Source organism: Procambarus clarkii, chromosome 48 (assembly GCF_040958095.1).
Source record: "Procambarus clarkii isolate CNS0578487 chromosome 48, FALCON_Pclarkii_2.0, whole genome shotgun sequence".
Classification (NCBI taxonomy): domain Eukaryota; kingdom Metazoa; phylum Arthropoda; class Malacostraca; order Decapoda; family Cambaridae; genus Procambarus; species Procambarus clarkii.
Window position 1 is genome coordinate 11,530,803 of NC_091197.1, and position 20,222 is coordinate 11,551,024.

General features: G+C 43.6%; 1 protein-coding gene across 4 annotated transcripts in view; it reads right to left on the bottom strand.

Moving 5' to 3' along the window:
- The window catches only part of LOC123764777 (protogenin), a 250,529-nt gene that overhangs the window by 170,108 nt on the left and 60,199 nt on the right, over nucleotides 1-20,222 (bottom strand). For all 4 annotated transcript variants that reach the window (XM_069302607.1, XM_069302610.1, XM_069302608.1 and 1 more), the window contains exon 2: nucleotides 5,336-6,241. In XM_069302607.1, the coding sequence (XP_069158708.1) occupies nucleotides 5,336-5,423 (88 nt within the window). In that variant the 5' untranslated portion in view covers nucleotides 5,424-6,241. The remainder of the gene's footprint in view (nucleotides 1-5,335; nucleotides 6,242-20,222) is intronic.

Sequence of the window (20,222 nt, forward strand, 5' to 3'; positions counted from 1 at the left end):
AACGGTTCTATAAACAGATACATTAACAGACAAAGAATCATCAACAGAAATACTCATAGCATTAATAGATATTATGAGCAATACGAGAGAGAGAGTAATCACGACTGAAACAGTCACATGGGCGACTCTTAACAGGAGCAACAGCGACTCTAACAGAAGCAACAGTGACTCTAACAGAAGCAACAGCGACTCTAACAGAAGCAACAGCGACTCTAACAGAAGCAACAACGACTCTAACAGAAGCAACAGCGACTCTAACAGAAGCAACAACGACTCTAAACAGAAGCAAAAGCGACTCTAACAGAAGCAACAACGACTCTAACAGAAGCAACAACGACTCTAACAGAAGCAACAACGACTCTAACAGAAGCAACAACGACTCTAACAGAAGCAACAACGACTCTAAACAGAATCAACAGCAACTCTAACAAAAGCTGGAATGAAAAAAAAGCCTCAAATTTCTCCTCTAAATCTAATATTTCTCACCCCCTATACCTTTCTTACCCACTAATAAGCTCCCTAAATTACTACACAAAACTGTCAAAATATATAAACACGAAATTACCACCGTTGTCAAGAGTTACATTCCAGAGAGGACAAAGAAAAATCCCTCTTTTAAAAACTTAAAAAAAAAGAGGGCAAGTCTTTCCTGGTCATAGAAAATGACGTCTGGGAAGCCTCCGTAATGCGAAAATTCGTTGAATATTCTGAAGAAATCTCAACCGAAGTCGAATTCAAAGGCTGGGGAAGCCAGTGGTGCTTCATCCAATCAGATTCGAAAAAGCTGGGCACGAGAGCCAATCGCGGGGCGGGGGAGCAGTTTAAATATAAGGAACTGTCGCCCCTGAGTACCATAGGGGAATACATATGTATACTCCCCCCTCCCCTCCAAGAAGAGATAGCTCTCAGCCGCCTTCAAGAAGAGGCAGCTCTCAGCTGCCTTTAAGAAGAGACAGCTCTCAACCACCTCCAAGAAGAGATAGCTCTCAGCCACCTCCAAGAAGAGCCAGCTCTCAGCCACCTCCAAGAAGAGCCAGCTCTCAGCCACCTCCAAGAAGAGCCAGCTCTCAGCCACCTCCAAGAAGAGCCAGCTCTCAGCCACCTCCAAGAAGAGACAGCTCTCAACCACCTCCAATCAGTCTCCGCAATTCACCTATTCATACGTTGTTGTCATCACGGGATTCCTGTCCGGGTGGTTGGGTGGTTGTAAATTACCCCGACCACTATCCCTTGCCCACTAGCTGTCAAGAGTCGCAGTAACGGAGCCTGTGTATCCCTTTGTATTCTCTGTGTGTATTTACTATTGGTACCTCCAAAATCGAGCTCAGGTCTTGGAGAAGCTCTTGCGAATTCCTCGAGGAGTTCACGGTGTCGATAAGAACATTTTTTGGTCGACCTACCTGTCGACTGCCAATTTCTTCCTCTCTGATTGCAACGATAAAGTCTCTTACAATTACGCTGAAGTGGTTCTTCCTCTTAACAAGGGGATTACTTTGCACCTTTTTTTTTTTAGATTATGAATGTCTGCTCGCTGGAGAATTATGTATGAATAATCCGAAGTTTTCAAATAAATTCAGTTAGAACATAATTATCTGAGTCTGGCTAAATTATACTTAATATATTTTTGTAGAAATTATCACTGAAATACACACAGACTCGCAAACATTATATTTATATATATTATATCACTATGAACTCTTTGACCCGGCCAGGATTCGAACCAATGCCGTCCAAGATCACCCTTAAACGTACACAGTACCCTGACCACCGCAAATCACTCTCCCTAGTAGACAAATCGGGCCTTGCATACTAGTCCGAGTCGTGCGTTTCTGGCTATTTGGTACGACATATATATATAAAACATGGCCTGTTGTACCTAACAGGCCAAGTTGTCTAACAAGCCGAAATTTCCTGAAATCTTATATTTTAGAATACAGAGGTGCGATTCGAACACAGAAAGAAAACGAAAAGTTGGAACGTCACCAAGTGTGAGTAAAGGTTTATGAGTTCACTCATAAACCCGCACCTCCTCATGAACACCAACCCAGCCCGTCCTCATTAATGATGGTTATCACATAAGTGAGTTGCCGTTCTCAAGTTGTTTAAAGAAGACTTTGTTTTTTTTTGTATTGAACGAGTAGTAACAGTCAACCATATAAAATCGAGTTCAAACGCAGTTAAAAGCTCGGTACCTCAGGGTACAGTCCTTGCACCGCTGCTTTTCCTTATTCTCATATCAGATATAGACAAAAATACAAGTCACAGCTTCGTATCATCCTTTGCATATGACACAAAAATCAGCATGAAAATTACCTCTGCTGAAGACATTGAAAAACTACAAGCAGATATTAATAAAGTTTTCGACTGGGCAACAGAAAATAACATGATGTTTAACAGTGATAAATTCCAGGTACTTACGTACGGTAAAAATGAGGACCTTAAACATAATACAGGGAACAATACACAATCAAATGTGCCCATATTAGGAAAGCAGCATGTAAAGGATTTGGAAATAATGATGTCTGACGACCTAACGTTTAGGCAGCATAACCAAGCAAATATTACGGCAGCCAGAAAAATGATAGGATGGATTACGAGAACTTTCAAATCTAAAGATCCCATCACAAGGGTTGTACTATACAAATCACTTGTACTGTTCCGTCTAGAGTATTGCTCAGTATTCACTTTCCCCTTCAGAGCAGGAGAGATAGCTGAAATAGAGGGTATACAGAGAACATATACAGCACGCATAGACGCAATAAATCACCTAAATTATTGGGATCGTCTCAAAGCTCTCCAAATTTTTTCAATAGAAAGAAGACGAGAGATATCAAATAATATACACGTGGAAGATACTGGTGGGCCAAGTACCAAATCTACACAGTAAAATAACAACGTACTGGAGTGAACGATATGGAAGAAAATGCAGAATAGAACCAATGAAGAGCAGAGGTGCCATAGGCACAATCAGAGAACACTGTATAAACATCAGAGGTCCACGGTTGAGTGCATCAATGAGCTTAGGCCAATTGCTAACGAGGACGGGCTGTTGACAGCGATTACCTTAGTAATTGTCGAGTAGATAACTGAGTTACTGTTTTCGAGATGTTTAAAAAAAGTCTTCCGTTTGATAGTTTTTTGCACTGAACGAGGAATTCAACATGATATGGTGCAGGTGGAATGGTGTAGGTGGAACGGTGGTGATGGAACGATGGAGATGGAACAGGACAGATGGAACGGCGCAAGGTACTGCAAATCACCGTTGCAGTTCCACAACAGTGCCATCGTTCAGATCTCTCCCAGACTAGGCCATTCCATTTTAGAGTCAAGTGTTCGTCGCCAAAATGAAGCCTGGCTTCTCTTGATGAGGTAACTAACGGCCGGAAAGTCGGCTATTAACTCGACAATTAGTAATCACAGTGCACACCAACTCATTAGTTGTGTGTGAGGACTTGGGCCAAATGTGGGGCGCCACGCTTTACAACGACGCTCCGATAAACAATCACATATGTAATATATATATATATATATATATATATATATATATATATATATATATATATATATATATATATATATATATATATATATATATATATATATAACTGAAAACTCACACCCCAGAGTGTGAGTATTGCATATTGTCCTGGGGACCATTCAGGCTTGTTCGCATATATATATATATATATATATATATATATATATATACACCAGACTGCATGATTCTTTCTTATCAACCTTAAAGCTCTACTTCTTGCATGAGTTGCACAATCTATATTTATGTCTTTAAATCGAAGCTATAATGAGGATGCAAAAAAATAAAAAAGGCATGGATTTTGGCGACTGGTACATTCTTGCACGGCCGCTAATACACACACACACATATCGTTCGGTATGATGTTCACGTCATCCCAGATCTTTCAGACTTTCCTCCTGCCTATGTCAGTTCTCTGTTAGATGAAAGAACAACTCCTTATACTTCCGCTGGGTCTTCAACACGCTATCTTCTGCATCTCTCCGTCCCTGAGTGTTGTCTTACGATTTCATATCAATTCAAGTATATATATATATATATATATATATATATATATATATATATATATATATATATATATATATATATATATATATATATATATATATATATATATATATTAGGTGACAAAGACATTTTTTTTATCATACAACTGAATGCAGTTTATAAAAATTGCCTCCACGTTGTAATCTTGACATTTCACAACTCTAACAGCAGCTAACTACCCCTAACAACAGGTATAACTACCCTAAACAGCAGTTTCCAACTGACCAATGAAATGAGAAGCAAGACAATACGAGCGTGGAGGTCCAGAGAGGTAGTGGTGTGTGTGTGTGTGTGTGTGTGTGTACACCGACCCTCGCCTGATGTGGAAGTCATGTGTGGTGAGTCTTCCCCACTCCCCCTCTCATCATCACCTCTCCAGACGTCTCGCCCACACTCTCTCTCTCCTCTCTCTCTCTCTCTCTCTCCTCTCTCTCTCTCTCTCTCTCTCTCTCTCTCTCTCTCTCTCTCTCTCTCTCTCTCTCTCTCTCTCCACTCTCCCTCTCTCTCTCTCTACTCTCTCTCTCTCTCTCTCTCGCTCTCTCTCTCCACCCACATGGCTGCGGCTCCCCATACCCATTCCCCACACACATAGCTCAGGCTAGCTAGCAATAGTCCTCTTCACACCCCTATAGCCTATCTATATATGGCTAACCCCTATATATATATATATATATATATATATATATATATATATATATATATATATATATATATATATATGTGTGTGTGTGTGTGTGTGTGTGTGTGTACTGCATTAGGCCTCAGTCAGCGTGCATTAGGCCTAGGATGGTTAGCACTCTTAGCTTAGCTTTCACTAGCAACAAAAATATATAAAAATTTCCGGTTTGTCCAAATTCTGTAACACAATAGTCTACTTTCTATTGGTCCATCACGACATTATACATTATATACAATTGGCTACATCGTTACCATAAGAACGATGTAGCATAAGTACATTTTGGGAGCCTCAGTGGGTGAGAGGCTGGCATCTGCTACACACACACTCTTGGGGGTCGAGTCCCAGCTCATCCTGAAGCTATCTTCCCTTTGTGAGCCATCAGTCATATCTGTCAACTCCACTCTTCATGGCTTGAAGGTGAAATGAAAGTTGAAAAAAAAAACAAATCCCGCGAGATGCAAACTTAAGTCGCTATTTCCACACACATGGGAATGAATAGGAGAGAGAGAGACAAGAAAAACACTTAAATAACCTTGAGGATCACACTTAAGAACACTACTGTCAACACCACTCACCTCTGAGGAACTGATGGGCAGTGACCGCAGAGGCCAGGGAACACAAGATGACGAGGCCCGCCACACTCAACACCCACAACTGCGCCATCAAGCTCTTATAAGTCACTCACATCCAAGCTCACTATTACGTCTATCGAACTCCGGACTGTATAGCTTCGATCTCGGCCGAACTCGCGGCTCTTCGCGCGCTCGAGGGATCACGAGCCGCCCTCACCTCATGCTTGGGTTTCCTCTTCGTTCTTTAGTGCTAAGTGCTTGTTTGGGGGTAAATTGGTGAGATGAAATACTTCACACAGTAGTTAAGGTTGTGGCGAGTGGTGGCCAAAAAAAAGAACTTTGTGGACTGGTATGGGAGCCAGTATAGAAAATAATTGTATTATAGAAATACAACGTCACACTTATTCTTTTTCTAATCTTCTTGAACTATTCTTTTGTTTTCTCCTTAGTTACAACAGCACCAAGGCCTTGACCATCAGGTACCAGATGAGGCGAGTTACGTATTGGGAATTATGGGTTATTAACTACGCTACTGAGTATTACAACTTCTCACAGAGCTTGGAGATGTTTGGCTGCTCACGAAACAGCTTTGTAATGATGCAACGAATCCTGTTTGCTTGTTAAAAATGGCAAGAGCTGCTTGCGGAGGAGGGGGGAAGTCTCGTTGGCGATATTTGTACGGTCTTGTAACGAATCCTCGGCTCCCTTGTGAATGCCCGCACTCATATGTTCTTTCAGGAAGGATGGAATCATTGGGGCATGGAGAGGAACTTGAGTACCTTGGTTAGCCTGCTAGTCAGACTTTGAGTACCTTGGTTAGCCTGCTAGTCAGACTTTGAGTACCTTGGTTAGCCTGCTAGTCAGACTTGAGTTCTCGTTCCAGGCAGCGATTCAGCAGAAGTCGCACCACTGAAAGACACAAGAAATGTAGGTTATAACTCTATCAAAATATGGAATAATATATATAAAAATATATATATACACTGCAGGCGATCAATCACAATAACGTGGCTAAAGTATAATGACCAGACCACACACTAGAAGGTGAAGGGACGACGACGTTTCGGTCCGTCCTGGACCATTCTCAAGTCGACAATCGGCTTGAGAATGGTCCAGGACGGACCGAAATGTCGTCGTCCCTTCACCTTCTAGTGTGTGGTCTGGTCATCATTATATATACACTGTACTATATTACACATATCTTAGATCTTCTCAAATAATGATTATATACAAAATATGAATAATACAATTTTACCAGTTCTCAACAGAGATCTTTGCCACAATTGAAATCTTAAGAGACACCACATAATGATGTACACACACACACACACACACACACACACACACACACACACACACACACACACACACACACACACACACACGCACACACACACACACAACGGATGCGTTTATAATGTGCCTCTGTATCTCATCGGATATATTTTAACGCGATACTAACATATCTGATTACGTATTTATTTAACATCGGTTGAACTTTAATTAAATCAAGCCGGGCAAAAGGTCAGCGTTAGACAACGACTTTAGCACAAGTATTTAGTTAATATTTCCAATGGTGTTCACTTGGGAGCGAGGTTGAATAATTAACTCTGCAAAGTTTATATGACACTTTTATCGGGCCTAGAGAGTGCGTTAGCGAATTCGTAGTATTCTTTAAGCGACAACTAAAATGTTAAATTAACTTTGAGAAGTTGATTTACAACCTCCTTCCCAGGGCGAAGAACAATGGGAATATGGAACAGTTTCAACGGAACAATGGTAATATGGAAGTTTCAATGGAACAATGAAAATATGGAACAGCCACACAGATGTACACGCGTTGGGGGGAGAGAGAGAGAGAGAGAGAGAGAGAGAGAGAGAGAGAGAGAGAGAGAGAGAGAGAGAGAGAGAGAGAGAGAGAGAGAGAGAGAGAGGGAGAGAGAGAGGGAGAGAGAGAGACAGAGAGAGGGGGGGAGGGGGGGGGAGACGTAACGTTAGCCGGTAAGACCATTAAAAATTGAACACGAGCGGGGGTGGGGGGTGGGGGGAGTGGGGTTGGGTCCACCTTTTTTTTTAGGGTGTGGGTGGGTTGAAGAAGGGAAGGGAACCATCAGGAGAAAGCGCCAAGCCATTACTATATAGCCCCTGGGAAGGGATTAGGATTAAGGATGGGACGGGAGGAAGGAATGGTGCCCAACCACTTAAACTGAGTGGTCAGGGGATTGAACGCCGACCTGCGTGACGCGAGACCGTCGCTCTACCGTCCAGCCCAAGTGAAAAGATGATGGAGATATATATATATATATATATATATATATATATATATATATATATATATATATATATATATATATATAAATATATATATATATATATATATATCTATATATATATATATATATATATATATATATATATATATATATATATATATATATATATATATATTGAAGGAAAAGATTAGAAATGGAGAATAAAGTATGAGTTATGTTAGCAGGCGAACTGACCCCCTTGCTGGCACGATGTATTCACCTAGTTGTGTCTGCGTGGGTTGAGTTCTGCTCTTTCGGCCCGCCTCTCAACTGTCAATCAACAGATGTACAGGTTCCTGAACCTACTGGGCTCTATCATATTTACACTTGAAACTGTGTATGGAGTCTGGGCCCCTTAATTAGGACTACAACCCAAGAGCGATGTCCACTCAGCCGCGAGGGGCCCCGTGAATATATGTCTCACAATTACTAAACCACTATGACATGACCTTGAACGCCATGGAAGACAGATTTCGCGAAAGCCTTCGACAAATGTGACCATGATGTTATTGTTCACAAAATGCGCACAAAAGGAAATCTTGGCAAAGTAGGAAGATGTATCTTTATTTTCCTAACAAATAGAACCCAAAGAGTAATAGGCGACACAGTAAAATCCGAATCATCCAGCATGAAAAGCACAGTTTCCCCTTCCCTGGGTACTGTGCGTCCTCAATACTTTGTCTCATCCTCATATTGGACACAGACAACGATATACAAACAATAGAACCATCACACGCAGGTTCGAATCCTCGTCACGGCCCTTGTGGATTTGTTCAATAGAACCATATCATCCATTGCAGATGACACAAGGCGATGAGTCACAATAACCTGGCTGAAATATGTTGACCAGACCACACACTAGAAAATGAAGGGACGACGACGTTTCGGTCCGTCCTGGATCATTCTCAAGTCGATTGTGAGAATGACTTGAAAATGGTCCAGGACGGACCGAAACGTCGTCGTCCCTTCATTTTCTAGTGTGTGGTCTGGTCAACAAGATGACACAAGGAGTTTCACGAGAGTAGACAATATTACAGGGAGCAGCAAACCTGATGTAAATCACGTAAATCAATAAAGAAAACAGTAATATAAAAATCTGCGAGTAATAATGTCGGAAGACCTTACTTTTAAGAACCATAGTAAAGCAGGTGTCCCAACTGCAAGACAAATGACGAGTTGGATAACAAGGACCTTTTTAAAGAAGAGATGTCAGATCAATGATGGTACTTTTTAAGACGTTATAGTGCTCTCTAGGGTGGAATATTGTTGCGCACTAACAGCACCATTCAAAGCTGGAGAAATTGCTGAAATGAAGAACATGCACTGATCTTTTACGGCTTTAATTCATACAATAAGACAACTAAATTATTAGGGCTGTTTAAGATTTGTTAACCAATATTCTCTCTCTCTCTCTCTCTCTCACACACACACACACACACACACACACACACACACACACACACACACACACAGCTGTAACTTCCAGGTACCTATTCACTGCTAAGACTGAACTAGAGATCGAGACACCATACAAATGGATCTTGACACAATACAGAACTTGACACTGTTTACAAAATCACACAATTAGTGGGTTATTGTAGCAAGGACGACCGTGGCTGTTGAGAGCATGTGTGTGTGTGTGTGTGTGTGTGTGTGTGTGTGTGTGTGTGTGTGTGTGTGTGTGTGTGTGTGTGTGTGTGTGTGTGTGTGTGTGTGTGTGCTCCTCATTCTTGCCGTAGCCACCCACACCAATTACCTGACTCCGGCAACCATGCCAGGTACGTTAATTATCAGAAGAAAGTGCTGAGTCAGCGTGACAATATTGCACTTGAAAAACAGACGAGGACAAGGAGCTGGGATATGAGGACAAGGAGCTGGGATATGAGGACAAGGAGCTGGGAGATGAGGACAAAGAGCTGGGATATGATGACAAGGAGCTGGGATATGAGGACAAGGAGCTGGAATATGAGGATAAGGAGCTGGGATATGAGGACAAGGAGCTGGGATATGAGGACAAGGAGCTGGGATATGAGGACAAGGAGCTGGGAGACGAGGACAAGGAGCTGGGATATGAGGACAAGGAGCTGGGATATGAGGACAAGGAGCTGGGATATAAGGACAAGGCGGCTTTGTTTACAATTATTAAACAGTTAATGAGCTCCGAAGCACCATGAGGCTGTTTATAACAATAACAACACTTGACTGGCAAGTTTTCACGCTTGTAAACTGTTTAAAAAATGTAACCAAAGCCGCTAAAGATTGAGGAAAAGATGTACACGTTCGTAAGTACTTGCGTAACTGCTTCGTGAATCTGGCCTCTGATCCCCTTGTTCACTGTACGCCACATTTTTGTTCCTAAATCGCGACCAATCGGTTAAAAATAACGTAACGTTTGTATTAACGTAAGCGCCGCAATCTTCCCGTTTTCTACGCATTGACCTCAATACCTTAATTGGGTGGCTTGGCTTCGGTTATTTATGGTTAAGTGACCAACTGTGTGAGAAGAAAAGTTTAAAAAAAAAAATTTCAGAAATGTTTTAAAAATATTTTGACCTCAAATATCGCTTGTTGGAGAAAATGTTGAAAATGCCAACATTCAGGCCACTAAAGTCGTCAAATCTGAGAACTTCTAGAAGAGACATCCGAGACGGGAAGATCAGCATGCCTCCGAGCCCGTCTAGCTGACAGTAAAGGAAGCCCGTCTACCAGATAGTAAAGGAAACCCGTCTACCAGACGGTAAAGGAAGCCCGTCTACCAGACAGTAAAGGAAACCCGTCTACCAGACAGTAAAGTAAACCCGTCTACCAGACAGTAAAGGAAACCCGTCTACCAGACAGTAAAGAAAACCCGTCTACCAGACAATAAAGGCAACCCGTCTACCAGACAGTAAAGAAAACCCGTCTACCAGACGGTAAAGGAAGCCCGTCTACCAGACAGTAAAGAAAACCCGTCTACCAGACAATAAAGGCAACCCGTCTACCAGACAGTAAAGGAAGCCCGTCTACCAGACAGCAAAGGAAACCCGTCTACCAGACAATAAAGGCAACCCGTCTACCAGACAGCAAAGGAAACCCGTCTACCAGACAGTAAAGGAAGCCCGTCTACCAGACAGTAAGGAAACCCGTCTACCAGACAGTAAAGAAAACCCGTCTACCAGACAGTAAAGGAAACCCGTCTACCAGACAGTAAAGGAAGCCTCATAGTCTATTCCAGCGTGACCAGTCACGCGCCCCGCCCCGTGTTGAACAATGTGATCTACACGAAGGGGGTCCCCAAGTATCACACAGCCCTTAACACTTCTCTAACCAATCACCTTGTTTCACTACGGGTCTCAAACCAGTACTAAACACCATATGATGATGTCAAATCACGTGCAGACGATATATAAAGCACAAACAGCATTTTGTATTTTATTTTCATTAAGCTAGACAAGGTTAGGCCAGGCTAGGCCAGGCTAGGCCAGGCTAGGCAAGGATAAGCACGTATGAACCCAATCAACCCACCTAATCTATCTAGGCCGAGGTATAAAAACGTCTATATTACAATGCTTCAAATTGTACTAATACGTCGCATTGTGAAGGTTTGACAGATTACGTATAAAATGCGACGTTTTAACGAAAAGCCAATGGGTTGACAGTGTGTGAGGGGGGGGGGGGTGATGTTCTTCGAGGCCCTCTAGCTGGTGAGACCTGACCACTCGGGTGAAGAACAGAGAACACTCGGGAGAACATAGAACACTGGTGTTCTTTCTGTAGGACTGTTTACGTGGTGTGTGTGTGTGTGTATCTCCACTTCCTCTCATTATGAGGTGTGTGAGTGGCTGTGTGAGCTGTGAGGTGCGTGAGTGACTGTGTGAGTGACTGTGTGAGGTGTGAGTGACTGTGTGAGTGACGGCTATTCTACCTCCCATCAATCAATAACGGCCGGAGTGCGCATGTCTTTAAGAACAAAGTAAATATAATTTCAATTTCCCCTGAGGAACTCCTCCCTCCCCCCCCCCCCCCACCCTCCCCGGACCCCAAGTCAAGCCCCGACTCGTTTAAAAAAAAGAAAAGAAAAAGAGCACAAATAGCTCGCCTTTTATATTCCAATCACTTTCACAAACTTTTCACAGTTCATTCTGAAATCTTGGCTTTTTTTTTTTTCAAGGTCTGACACTGAAGGGTTCTTTGTAGCGCAGTAGGATGCGTTATCTACTCAGAATCGAGGACTGCGGGGTTGATCGTCGTGGTAGGAAGGAGGGGGGGGGGGGAATATTTGGCGGAAAATTATCTTTCACCTAATGCCTCTGTTTACCTATAGGTATTCAGGAGTTAGACAGCAGCAGTAGGCCAGTTATAGCCAATATTGAAGCTCTTGTCAATTGAAAATTATCACAAGAGCGTATATTTTGTGTGTATAGCGAAGATGTTGTCAATTTTAAGTGAACTTGTACGATATACCTTTCGTATAGTCATCGGTCAAGTTCTATTCACTTTTAGTCATCGGTCAAGTTCTATTCACTTTTAGTCATCCGTCAAGTTCTATTCACTTTTAGCCATCCGTCAAGTTCTATTCACTTTTAGTCATCCGTCAAGTTCTATTCACTTTTAGTCATCCGTCAAGTTCTATTCACTTTTAGTCATCCGTCAAGTTATATTCAGTTTTAGTCATCCGTCAAGTTCTATTCACCCATATTCTTCTCATAAACCAAATTGTATGTTAATCTGTTTAGATCTTAACATCTAAGTTTTAATCTGAATATGTCTTCACTCTCGAAGGAAATGTAAAGAATTGTATTCATTTATTACGAAAATAAAGTTCGAGAATGCAATAATACTCACGAAACCTGTACATCTTTGCTCGAATACGGTTGTTTCAATTTACTTATTGAACGAGCTCAGGAAACATCACAACCCCAAAGATTATTAACGTCACGTACAACCTCGAGGCGCATCGCATCTCGTAAGCTGTTTCATCAATGCAAACTAAGCCGCCATGAGTGTGTAAAGATGCACATGTTTCGTCACTAGAGACATAGAAAAAGGTTGAAAAAATCAGTGTAACGTGTATGGGTCGAGCTCGTTCCCCCCCCCCCCCCCCCGGGGACCCTGGGGGGGGGGAGGGTCCCTACATCAACAAGGGCCAGATTCACGAAGCAGTTACGCAAGCACTTGCGAACCTGTACATCTTTTCTCAATCTTTGGCGGCTTTGTTTACAATTATTAAACAGTTAATGAGCTCGGAAGCACCAGGAGGCTGTTTATAACAATAACAGTTGATTGGCAAGTTTTCATGCTTGTAAACTGTTTAATAAATGTAACCAAAGCCGTCAAAGATTGGAGGAAAGATGTACACGTTCGTAAGTGCTTGCGTAACTGCTTCGTGAATCTGGCCCTTGGTCTTTAGGGGTGAGATAGAATTGATTAGGTTAGGTTAGGGTTGGTTAGGGTTGGTTGGGGGTAGGGTTAGCTAGAGCTGGTAAAGTTGGGCTAGATGAGAGCAGGTTAATTATTATTAACACCGTTGGTAAGGCAATAAGGTAAAGTCATGAAGGCCCTGGATCACAGGTGACTTAACTATACATGATGACTTACTGTAAATATGTAGCTCTTGTAATAGCACTTTCTCTGTAACTAGCTGACATTGTAACTATAAAGTGTGAAGGATAGAAGAAATTGTTTATGTAATAATCTAAGATGAGGTCTGATAAAGACTTTTTGTGCCCTCTGTAATGCTTTTGCGCTACCGCTCACAGGATGAGTATGGGGTGCACAATAAACTAGCACAACAATCAATCAATAACTATACAGGTGCTCTGTCTTCACACCATCTAGCATTATAATCCCTTGAATGCTGAGCAGAACACCTTCACTGAAGCACGAGAACACTTCACTACTACAAATCCACCGTGGTAACCTTAGGAGGCCTGGTCGATGACCGGGCCGCGGGGACGCTAAGCCCCGGAAGCACCTCAAGGTAACCTCTAGAGCACCAGGCCTTCCAAAAATAACTCGCGAGACGTCGGCGAGCATTACGAAACATGTCTCGAACACCAGTTTCAGGTCATGAGAGGCGATATGAAACCCCCTGAACAAATCCCTCAACAATTTCACGCTTTCTTTTCCCTTTTGAATTGCCCTGGGTGTCAACGTGACCTTTTGGGAAAGCCTCCAGCATATCAATACACAGATTTATACCAAATGCCAGAATTTAAAACCAATATTCCACTAGAAAATTCTTCAAAAATATATGATTTTATATTCGGTAAATTGACATTCTCTTCCACCTCTAGTAAATAAATACTATTGTATAGCCGCCAGCGCTGTTAACCCCTGGCGGCACAGGTTCAATTATTCATAGTGACATTATATATATATATATATATATATATATATATATATATATATATATATATATATATATGTCGGGAGAATCTCCCATGACCTCAGACATGGAAGACAGTCGCTCTATCAACTGCACCACCCGGCTGGTCTTAAAAGGGAAGGATCCCAAGGAAACTTGAGATCTATCACGAAACGAGTAGCTAGACCCGTAAGTGGAAGGACTCGGCTGCCAGTCCTGGCAATGATTAACACCGTGAACGCCTCTAGATCCTTCCACAGTGGAAACATACCAGAAAGCCAACATCCTGGCACCCCAGTAGCATCAATCCTCCTCTACCGTCAATCACAATCCACCGACTCACCACCAATTGTCACCCACCCAATTGGTCGCCGGTCGGCCGAGCGGACAGCACGCTGGACTTGTGATCCTGTGGGTTCGATCCCGGGCGCCGGCGAGAAACAATGGGCAGCGTTTCTTTCACCCTATGCCCCTGTTACCTAGCAGTAAAATAGGTACCTGAGTGTTAGTCAGCTGTCACGGGCTGCTTCCTGGGGGTGGAGGCCTAGTCGAGGACCGGGCCGTAGGGACACTAAAGCCCCGAAATCATCTCAAGATAACCCACCGATCATCAATCACCAACCATCTCAGAATGTCTGGAAGACGGGGGCCTAGGAGCCTAGCTCTATCCTGCAAGCACAACTAGGTGAGTACAGGACATTTGAGAGCAGAGAAGGTTACCAGAGAGCCAGGAATGAATACGTCAGGGTGAGAAGAGAGGTAGAAGGGCAATATGAAAACGACATAGCAAGCAAGGCAAAGACTCAACCCAAATTGCTGCACAGCCACATAAGGAGAAAGACAACAGTGAAGGAACAGGTAATGAAACTGAGGATAGAGGCAGACAGATTCACTACAAACGACAAAGAAGTGTGTGAGGAACTCAATAAGAAATTCCAGGAAGTTTTCACATTAGAGCAAGAAGTTCCAGAGATAAGAGAAGGAATAGTTAACCAGGCACCACTAGAGGAATTTGAGATTACCACTGGGGATATAAGGAAGCTTTTGCTAGAGTTGGATGTGACAAAGGCTATAGGCCCGGATGGAATATCGCCATGGATACTAAAGGAAGGAGCAGAAGCACAGTGCCTGCCACTCTCCATGGTGTATAACAAATCACTGGCAACAGGGGAACTGCCAAAAATTTGGAAGGCGGCAAACGTAGTCCCGATATACAAGAAGGGGGATACACAGGAGGCACTGAACTACAGGCCAGTGTCCCTACCTTGTATACCCTGCAAGCTTATGGAAAAAACTGTGCGAAAAAAGCTAGTGGAACATCTGGAGCGAAGGAACTTTGTGACACAACACCAACATGGTTTCAGGGATGGCAAGTCATGCCTCATAGGATTAATTGAATTCTACGATCAGGCAACAAGAATCAGACAAGAAAGAGAGGTGTGGGCGGACTGCATATTTTTGGATTGCCAGAAATCCTTTGACACAGTGCCACACCAGAGACTAGTGCGAAAGCTGGAGATGCAGGCAGGAGTAAAAGGGAAGGTACTCCATTGGATAAGGGAGTGCCTAAGTAACAGAAGGCAGCGAGTCACTGTGAGGGGTGAGGTTTCAGATTGGCGTGAAGTCACCAGTGGGGTCCCGCAGGGTTCAGTCCGTGGACCCATACTGTTTCTTATATATGTAAATGATCTTCCAGATGGTATAGAATCCTTCCTCTCATTGTTTGCTGATGATGCAAAAATTATGAGGAGGATTGAGACGGAGGAAGACAGTATGAGACTACTAGATGACCTAGACAGACTGAATGAATGGTACAACAAATGGCTACTAAAGTTCAACCCGAGTAAATGTAAGGTAATGAAACTAGGCAGTGGGAACAGGAGGCCAGACACAGGATACAGAATGGGAGATAAAGTCCTTCATGAAACGGACAGAGAGAAGGATCTAGGAGTTGATATCACACCAAACCTGTTTCCTGAAGCCCACATCAAAAGAATAACATCTGCGGCGTATGCGAGGCTGGCTAACATCAGAACTGCCTTCAGGAACCTTGTATACCACATATGTAAGACCAATCCTGGAGTATACGGCCCCAGCATGGAGCCCGTACCTTGTCAAGCACAAGACGAAGCTTGAAAAAGTTCAGAGATATGCCACTAGGCTAGTCCCAGAACTAAGAGGCATGAGTTACGAAGAAAGGCTGCGGGAAATGCACCTCACGACACTAGAAGACAGAAGAGTAAGGGGAGATATGATCACTACCTACAAAATTCTCAAAAGTAATTGACAGAGTAGATAAAGATAAACTGTTTAACACTGGTGGTACGTGAACAAGGGGACACAGGTGGAAACTGAGTACCCAAATGAGCCACAGAGACGTTAGAAAGAACTTTTTCAGTGTCAGAGTAGTTAACAGGTGGAATGCATTAGGAAGTGATGTGGTGGAGGCTGACTCCATACACAGTTTCAAGTGTAGATATGATAAGAGCCCAGTAGGCTCAGGAACCTGTACACCAGTTGATTGACAGTTGAGTCCGAGACCAAAGAGCCAGAGCTCAACCCCCGAAAGCACAATTAGGTGAGTACACATCCACGCACGCACGCACGCGCGCGCGCGCGCACACACACACACACACACACACACACACACACACACACACACACACACACACACGGCAATTTTGGTCAATTTTTGCCGCTTTTAATACAGGTCGTAAAGTGACGAGAGTGACACGCCGCCAGACAAACCTCGCCTCAAATGACACCTTCAAACTTACCACAATTAACGAGGAAACTATTTTGCTTTCAATACTTCTACAGTAAGTTCCAGGCGCCCGGTGGGATGGGGGGGGGGGACGCTAGCAGATGATGCGGCTCTTTACCCTTCCAAGGTGACCCCAGAGAGAGCGTGGGGTCAGAGGAGGGGAGCGTGGGGTCCAATGTGTCTCTGTAGTATTGGGGTCAGGCGGGGGGGATTATTGGACCCCCTTCAAGGTGACCCCATAGGGATCAGAGGGGTTATCGAAGCCTGTCATCTACGATAGTGTGGAAGAGGGGAAGGAAAGAGCCCAGGATCAACAACCCACACTTTACAGCACCCTTGATACAATAACAACGAAATTGGCCAATTGTGGTGAGGTGCCGACCAGCGGAGCTCGTCAGCGTGACTATGAGAGAGGCCGACAGTCTTGTCCCCCCCCCCCCCGGCTGTCTGTCCGCCCCCCCTGGCTGTCTGCCCCCCCTCTATCTAGAACTCTGGTCGCCTGTCTATCTCTCTCTCTCTCTCTCTCTCTCTCTCTCTCTCTCTCTCTCTCTCTCTCTCTCTCTCTCTCTCTCTCTCTCTCTCTCTCTTAGGATACCTAGCCTGCACGCTCTCGATTTCCACAGCCACTGTCCTAACCTAACCTAACCTAACCTAACCAAACCAAACCTAACCAAACCTAACCAAACCTAACCTAACCTAACCTAACCTAACCTAACCTAACCTTTCGACCGATGGATAGAAAATGAGGCGTTTCCCGAGTGCCAACTTTTTCATAGTAGGACGCGTTAGGGACGATGGTTACCACAACGTCCCATACCGGCGTGATAGTTGAGAGAACGGGTTGACTGTGACGCCCACTCTGATACGGACGAGCTGGTTGTCCACGCTACAAGCTGGCGGCCTCTCACCTATACAACTCCACGTGTGACTCTCTATAACCTACTTTCAAAATTGACATGAGACTTGGCGCTGTTTCTTTTTTAAGTGATTCCAAGAGCCTTGTCTTGTCTTATTAGGGGGGGGGGGGGCTGTACACACGGCTGTTAGTATGTTAGTAGGGATGGTTTGATGGTGAGGCGGATGGTGTCTCGGTGTTGGCACGGAGGAATAGTTATCTAGAGGTTATCTAGAGATGATTTCGGGGCTTTTAGTGTCCCCGCGGCCCGGTCCTCGACCAGGTCTCCACCCCCAGGAAGCAGCCCGTGACAGCTGACTAACACCCAGATACCTATTTTACTGCTAGGTAACAGGGACATAGGGTGAAAGAAACTCTGCCCATTGTTTCTCTCCGGCGCTTGGGATCGAACCCAGGACCACAGGATCACAAGTCCAGTGTGCTGTCCGCTCGGCTCCCAATCAATGGTGATCAGAATTGTGATCACGTGTAGAATATTGCTTCAAATACTAAAATTTGCATTCGTCAGGAAATATTAGATTTCAATGTATTTGATATATATATATATAAAAACTGCCTTTGGAACAGTACAGGTTGATCCTTAGCTTTGGATGCGATGCTATTTTAGCTCTGCCTCTCTATATTACTCTCCTAATGTAAGTGCACTTGTTCCTGATCCTTTTGAATACATTGGGATTTCATTCGCGCCGGTGCTCGCAGTCTCTCTTCCATGCTCTTTTGCATCTCTTTTGCTTCTCTTTTTCCTGCAGGTATTGTCATACCAGGGCTCCATGCTCTTATTGGTTCTCTTATCCATCACTGGTTGTGTGAGTCTTCCGACAACTGTGATTTTGCTCGTCATGGGGTAACCTAACCTAACCTAACCTAACCTTTGACGTAACCTAACATAACCTAACCTTTGACCTAACCTAACCAAACCTTTGACGTAACCTAACCTAACCTTTGACCTAACCTAACCTTTGACGTAACCTAACCTGTTAGGTCTTTGTGTCTTTATGTCTCTTTCACCACTGAGTTCTCTTTCCTATGTTATTTCCCCTCAGATATTTTCTGACTCCATCCCCCCCCCCATCTTTGAAGGATATTTATTTCATTAATGCGTTCTTCTAATTTGTATATTCTTAAATCTTCTTCTGTGGCTTCCTGGGAGAGGGCGGTAGATCACAGCCACGACCACTGACATTCCAGTAAAATAATTCCCAAGTCGCAGTACTTGGAGTTGTATGTTTTATAAAAATATATATTAAAAGTACAGTTTCTCTTGACCGCCACTGCCACACCTCCTCTGAATACTTTCTCTTCGCATCACTTAATATTCCTTCGATAATATTACATTGGTGACCATCACAGTTAATTCACTCTCCTTAATTGTCATAATATCAGCGTTTGTGTGTCTGGTTCTTCCAGTTCGTCTAATATGACAGTCCATTAGTACTGGTGTGCTAGATCACCAGACTCATCGCTAGTGTCCAGTCCTCAGAATGAAGAGTTCCACTTCTAGGAGTTGTGGATAGGTTAGATTCAGGTGGGGTACTGGACAGTGTCCCAAGGTGTAGATGGGACGAGGGAAGACTAGGCGCCTGTATGGATGCCCCTATGGCATACCTCTGAACTTTTTCCAGCTTCGTCTTGTGCTTGACAAGGTACAGGATCCATGCTGGGGCCGCATACTCCAGGATTGCGGCCAGGTTGACTCCAGTGTACTCTCCTATTTGTGTTTGCAGGATTGAGCTTTGACTCTTGGATCCCGCCTTTCGAGCCATCGGTTGTTTACAGCAATGACTCCGGTCCCATTTCCCTATCATACCTAGTTTAAAAATTATGAATAGAGTTTGCTCCCACAACCTGCTCCTGAAGTGCATTCCATTTTTCCACTACTCTCACGCTAAAAGAAAACTTCCTAACATCTCTGTGACTCATCTGAGTTTCCAGCTTCCACCCATGTCCCCTCGTTCTGTTACTATTCCGTGTGAACATTTCGTCTATGTCCACTCTGTCAATCCCCCTGAGTATTTTATACGTTCCTATCATATCCCTCCCCCTCTCCCTTCCTTTTTTTAGTGTCGTAAGATTCAGTTCCTTCAGGCGCTCCTCATACCCCATCCCTCGTAACGCTGGGACGAGTCTCGTTGCAAACTTTTTGAACCTATTCCAGTTTCCTTTTGTGTTTCTTCAAGTTGGAACTCCAAGATGGGGAGGCATACTCTAAGACTGGCCTCACATAGGCAGTGTAAAGCTCCCTAAATGCCTCCTTACTTAAGTTTCTGAATGATGTTCTATCTTTTGTCAGTGTAGAGTACGCTGCTGTTGATATCCTATTTGTATGTGACTCATTTCCAGATTTCCCTTTCCAGAACCCATGTTGGTGTTTGTTCACAAACCTAACGTTCTCCAGGTGTGCAACCAGTCGTAGCCTAATTATTCTTTCAAGTATTTTACAGGGGATGCTTGTCAGTGACACAGGTCTATAGTTAAGTGCCTCCTCCCTATCATCTTTCTTGAAAATCGGTACAACATCTGCCCTATTCCAGCAATTGGTCAATTCTCCCGAC